This window comes from Acyrthosiphon pisum, chromosome A2, assembly GCF_005508785.2.
Source record: "Acyrthosiphon pisum isolate AL4f chromosome A2, pea_aphid_22Mar2018_4r6ur, whole genome shotgun sequence".
In the NCBI taxonomy this organism is placed as follows: Eukaryota; Metazoa; Arthropoda; class Insecta; order Hemiptera; family Aphididae; genus Acyrthosiphon; species Acyrthosiphon pisum.
In genome coordinates this window covers 1,133,761-1,140,433 of record NC_042495.1, presented here as the reverse complement: position 1 = coordinate 1,140,433, position 6,673 = coordinate 1,133,761, and the positions used below count along the sequence as shown (strand labels likewise).

At 27.9% G+C, this 6,673-nt stretch overlaps 1 protein-coding gene across 1 annotated transcript in view; it reads right to left on the bottom strand.

The window, feature by feature from the left end:
* Nucleotides 1–5,069: 5,069 nt before the first annotated feature.
* LOC100160867 (probable enoyl-CoA hydratase, mitochondrial) overlaps nt 5,070–6,673 on the bottom strand; it is a 9,114-nt gene continuing 7,510 nt past the window's right edge. Inside the window, exons 2-4 of the mRNA XM_001943765.4 lie at nt 5,822–6,060; nt 5,466–5,757; nt 5,070–5,385 (exon numbers count right to left, since the gene is read on the bottom strand). Coding sequence (XP_001943800.2) covers nt 5,285–5,385; nt 5,466–5,757; nt 5,822–6,060 — 632 coding nt within the window. The 3' untranslated portion in view covers nt 5,070–5,284. The remainder of the gene's footprint in view (nt 5,386–5,465; nt 5,758–5,821; nt 6,061–6,673) is intronic.

The window sequence follows — 6,673 nt, the reverse complement described above, 5'->3', positions numbered from 1 at the left end:
TTTCCCATGGCATTAAATAAATTTAAAGTACCATCTTGATCCAATCTGCTAAAAGATAAGATACTATAATATGTTGAAATCGAAGCACTCCTTCTGGTAGAATTTTGTATACTAACAGGATAAAAAAAAAAATTAAAAAAATAAACACCATGATAATACTACTATAGACACTCCGCTCAGAATCTAGAAACTAAGCGTGCTGAACAATTCATAATATTTCATAATACGCATTATTAAAGTAAAATATTTTCAGTTATAATTCTTTAATTTTTCGGATGTAAAATTATTATATCATTTAAAATGATTATATTATTATAAATTATTATTATTATATCTTCATAATTCAGTTGTTCTGTATACTATTATAATTAGGGCTATGACAGTAAAAAATATGAAATATAAATTTGTTTTATTAAAAATATGCTAAAATATGCCACATAAAGATTATTAAATAAATACTTTTTCCATACATATTTGGAAAAAACTTGAAATTTTCAAATATCCTTCAATAGCCTTAAATGTAAGATGTTTGGAAAATTAAATAAATGTCCTATCGGAAACCTAGCCGTTTCATTGTTTATCGAATATTTTACATTTTTAGATTCTGAGCTTGGCGAGGAGGTTAGTAACCTTACAATGGAGTTTAAAGTTTATTTATTTTTTTATTTTTAAAATTTTGTCATCCTGTATACAAAATTTTTACCCGAAGGAGTGCTTTGATTTCAATATATTATATTGGTATACCACCAAAAAGTCCGAGGTAAAAAAGTCCTAGAAAAAAACTTCAAGTAAAAAAACCGTGGTTAAAAAGTTCTAGGTATAAAAAGTCAACGGTGAAAAAGTCCGAAACATAAAAAGTTCGTGGTGAAAAACTCCGGTACATATAATTAACATGTTTTCGAAGGAATGGCTTACCTTAAAACAATTGTTTCTCCTGAAGGAGAAGATCTTTTAAATTATTTTGACGCAACCAATGTAAATGGACCACTTATAGAAAAGTAGGGGCTGGTACCAAATTCAAATAAAAAAAAGGTAGGTAAGTGGATGTCGCTCTGCTGTACAGTTGGTTAGAAGTGGGTCACTGACCACTGTATAATGGATAGTATTAAATTTGAATTCAATGATATAATATCACTGTATAAGAAAAACGATTCTGAGCGGAGACGGTATGTCAGTCTAGGTATAAGGTATCTTATATAGGTACTTATCTATGGTATTAAAAAAAAAAATCGATTTTGCGTAAAAATTCCCGTTTTTCCTTAATTTTTCTTTGGTTTTTCTTGGCGCTTTTGAAAATTACTGAGAATTTTAAATTTTGACCTTCCCAATGCACCAACGATATTCACTTTCCAATCGAACAAGATACTGAAGTTGAAAATCGAAGCACTTTTAGTCGTCGAAGAAATTTCGACTACTTATCGTGTACACAGACAACAGGTACTGTTGAAGAAAATCCAAGCACTTTTAGGACAGTAAAAATGCTTGGATTTTCTTCAGCAGTACCTTTTCTGATAGGAAAGTGAATCTAGTTGGTACTTTGGGGGGTCAAAAGTAAAATTTTTCCAAGAGAAAATTGATTTTGGTTTTTGGTATAACTTTAAAACGAATGACTGTAGTCTGTAGATACATGACATTTTCACTGGTTGTTTACATTTCCATTTTCTATACCTACATGATAAGATTTTCAAAATATTTTGATTTGTTTTGAGCTGTTTACGGACAATTTCAGTTTCCAATTTAATTAGTTCTTATTTCTATGAATGTCAATAAAACATTATTTGTTGAGTAAAAATACATGAACATTTAATACAAGGCTCCTACTATATTGTTACAATGACATTTGAAAAATATTAAAAATCCTTAGTCACAGTTTTTTTTTCCTCAGAAAGTGTCATCAATGGGTGGCTCCTTTCATCAAATTATTTTCCTGTTATATTACTCTTAGCATATATTCTTATTGTATTTAGAATGCAGATTGTATATTACTTGTAAAAATAAAAAAAAAAGTTTTTTTTAATTAGCATTTAAAGTTCAAAAATTATCAAAATATGTAAAAATCACGAAAATTAGCAAATTATTTTGAGTTAATAATTCGTAAAAATTTTTCTTTTTAGAACTAAGATTTTAAAATCTAATACAAGATTCTTTATAGGATAATCTACCTTTTTCGAAAAAAAAATGTCTATAAGAAACTCAATTTAAATTTTTATGAGCGTATGAAATTCATATTTTTACAACATTTGATATTCACTCGATTTCTTACGTAACTATTATATTATTTTGTTGTAATTAAAAAACGAGTGACTGTAGAAACTTGAAAATTTCACTGAATGTTTATAATGTTTTATTAGTATTTTCTATATAGGATAAAATTTTGAAAATAATTTGACTCTTTTTGAGCTGTTTACGGACATTGTAAGTTTTCAATTTTTTTAGTTTTTTTTTCTATAAATATCAATAAAGTTTTATCTATTGGGCCAAAAAGTGTAAAATTAGTAAAATATTGTAAAATTAATACAAGGCTCCTGATACATTGTTACAATAGTAGTTGAAAAATATTAAAAATACATTGGCACAATTATTTTTTATAAGCATTTGAAGGTGAAATTTTGACAAAATTTATCAAATTTAAAATTGAATAATTAATTTGTAGTTAAAAAATTATAAAATGTTCAACTTTTATATCTAAGGATTGACAATTTAAAACAAGATTCCACGTAAATATTTAACTCTGTTACCAAAAATTCTAAGAAATACATTAGCACAGTTTATTTTTATAGTCATTTTAAGTTCAAATTTGGACAAAATCACATATTAAAAAACCTGGAATAACTATTTTTTTTGTTATTTTGTTGTGATTGTATATATTATTCGTGGGTACTTGAAACTTCTAAAGTATACTATTATACCTATATCTATGATAGTACCACGGTTTGTTGTTGATGTATAACGCGTTGGATCACAATGAATATTGTGATATGTTTAATTTGGAATTTATTATTGATAGGTACTATAGATAAGTATACCTATAATAGGTATGTCTAATACCTAGACTGACAAATTGTCTCCGCTCAGAATCGTTTTTCTTATACAGTGATATTATATCATTGAATTCAAATTTAATACTATCCATTATACAGTGACCATTATACAGTCACACTTGTAACCACGAATTAAGATATCTTAATTCGTGCTTGTAACTTACTGTACAGCAGAGCGACATCCACTTACCCACCTTTTTTATTGCCACATTGCCACGAGAAAACCCATCGACAAATTACGATTTGTAATCACCATAGAAACGAATAAAAAATAACAATATTATAATATTAATTCAGCTTACAGGTTATAATAAATAATAACAATATAAAATATCCTGACTGACAAACCGTCTCTGCTTAGAATAGTTTTTCTTATACAATGATATTATTGAATTCAAGTATAATACAATCCATATTAATGGACCCACTTGTAATCTTATGTAGTACTGTACAGCAGAGTTACATCCACCTACCCGCTTTTTTTCAATTTATTTATATCTTTCATAGAAAGTAGGTAACTATTACCTAGTATTAATGTGTAGTGCAGTGGCGTATATTCAATTTATTTTCACTATGGGCCAATTTATCAATTATTGATGAGCAGCATAGCGCGACTAACATAGCCATAACTATACATTTATTATGGAGCTGGGTGGTTATAAATACAAATAAAAATTGCAAAATTTAATTTTAAAATTATTATGTAAAATTTATTTTTAAAAAAATATTGACAATTCAAATTTTTTCAATTTCAATGTTATCTTATTGTGAATTTAACACATAAATAATGTCATCAAAGCAAGTCCTGACAATCTAACATTTCCTTGTTGATTCCTCAAAATAATTTTAATCATGGTGAAAAACTGTACACAGTGTAATATACATGAAATGGACAATGGTTTAATTAAACCTGCAATTTCACTATGGGCTCTGGCATAGGTACATAAAGATAATATTATTGGATATCTACATCAAATGCAATAAGCCGATAACGACGATAAAAACATAGAGCATTTTAGTTTTAACAAAATAACAAATATTATACTTTCAACGTATTCAACGAGAATAATCTGGTAGAAATCAACTTAAATATACTATGATACTGAATTATGTGTGCGCAGCTGGTGTCGAACTATGATACGTTTTTGGGTATAGTGAATAGTTATTGTATAGGTATTATATATTTACAATTTATATCGTGTGTGGTGTGCTTTTAAATTGTGTTATGGTAGATATAATAATCTATAGGTAGTAGGTACTACTTAATTGTGTACAATTTTAAAGCAAATTTTTATAATTTGGGTATTTATTAGTTTTAGGAATTTTGACATGACAATATTAAATTGGATAATCTTTATATCTAGTGTTACTGCCAGGTAAATGGTAAAAATAAAAACTAGTAGGTAATTTAATTTAAATAAAATATTATTCTATATTATTCTATATTATTGTTATAGCTAGATCTTGTTTACCCACATGTACTTTAGTCTTTGGTTAACAATAACAATTTCTAATATTTCTTATTTGTTAATAATTATATATTATATTAAAAATCCCCAATTTCACAACCAAGTTGTTGAATTATTGTTGTGGTTTATCATATTGTTAAAAATAACAGTAATAGTAATTAATATATTTAATGATACCTATTTGCCATTCGGTTAATTTATTTTATTATACAAAATAAATGTGTTGAATCACTAATATAAACATAGACGAGAGCCCACAGGGAAAATCCCTTTTTCCCTATGGGTCTATCCACCTCTGTTTATACATATAATATATATATATATGATTTTAGTATACTATAATACTTATAACTAATAACTAATAAGTAATTACAATAGTAGTATATTAGTTAGTAGTTACTAGTATCACATTATGTATATTTGGAGAAATTGAGGGAAATAGTGATGGTGGTGAAACCTACTATAGTTATAAAAGCTAGAAGAAGAGGAAGAAATATCTCAGTAAGTAGTACCTATTACTTATTACATAACCATATGACAATATACAATTCACAGTAAATACTAAATAACAACAAAATATATTATAATTAGGTATTCTTTTTTTTTAATATATAAAAGAAAAATTATGTGGGATTCATATATACCCCATATTAGACCTTAGCATGGAGGTCTGACGAAGGTACATCGTTATCACCCCCAGGGCCCAGGACAGTAGGTATAGTACTGATTGTATACTGGAACATTAACCATTATCTAACATTGTGTATTACAATATTATTCTGATGTTAGTTCATGTATTACGCTTCTGTCGTAGTTCATTGACTCTTGTGGAAATTTACCAACATTAAATGCCATATTTACTGCTTGACCAACACCTGTTGTAAATTAAGACAATTAATAATATTTATTATTATTTCAATATACAGTATATTATGAGGGCATGACATTTTCATACTTGATCCACATGCAACTACACGGTTTGCAAGACCACATTCAAATGCTTCTTTAGATTTTATATCTCTGCCAGTCAATAATAGATCCATAGTTCTAGAATAACCTACAGTTTTTAAAAGCCTCTTAAGAAATATTTTTGAGTTTGAAATATTTAATTTTCTATCAATTGCCATGACAGCATTCTCTTCTACAATGCGCAAATCACACCACAAACACAAGTCAAAACCAACATTGTATGTAAATCCAGAAACAGCAGCTATGATTGGTTTTTGACAATGTGATTTAAAAAAGTCCTTAAGGAAAAATAAACAACTTTTATATAAAATAAAATTAATAAACTAAATGTTTATTTATTACATCATATACTTGTGATGCCTTGGACAATTCACCAGGGTCGTATCCTGCACAGAATGATCCCCCTTCTCCATATAGAACAGCAATCGTTGATGAAGGGTCATTCTCAAAATTTGAAATAGCTTTTCTTAAATCATCAAGAGTCGCCACATTTAATGTGTTTTTATCATCTGGTCTATTCAATGATATTAAAGTAATATGCTGGTGCTTGAATGTTTTAACATTTGAATAAATAATATTTTCTGAAATAATATAATACATGACAGCTAAATTTATAATAATCATTTTTAAATTAGGTAAAGTATTTTTTTTTATTAACACTACAGGAAACATTTTTAAATACTTTAGGAATATCTACCATCTATATTCTGTTCTATCTAAGAGTGAACCGCTTTCGCGCATGCAGACTGAGCTGTCGAACAGTGTTTGACCCCTCCCCCCCATGTAATGGCTATGCGTTCTGTGATTGGCAGACAGTCATTGCTGGTATTTGGGCGCCTGAGCTGACGCTCTCACCGATGTCCGGATCATAGTAGGGATGCATGGAAAAAACATGTTTTGGTCAGCCGAGTGGTTCACTCTTAGATGGAACAGAGTATATTTATGGTACTTAGAGAATTGTATGGATGTCTCACTAATTGTTGAGTAAAAAATAGAAATAAATATCAAGATGAAAATCCTTGAGTAATATAAGTGAAGAAAGTAATTAGTAAGAGTTCACTTAGACAAAGCCTTGACCATCAATGTAGAAAATGAAGTCTTTCCGAAAATATGTAGAATGCAAGAATTTTTCATTATTTTAAGTTTAAACAACCTTGTCTTGAGTAGGTACAGTACCTAAATGCATACATAATA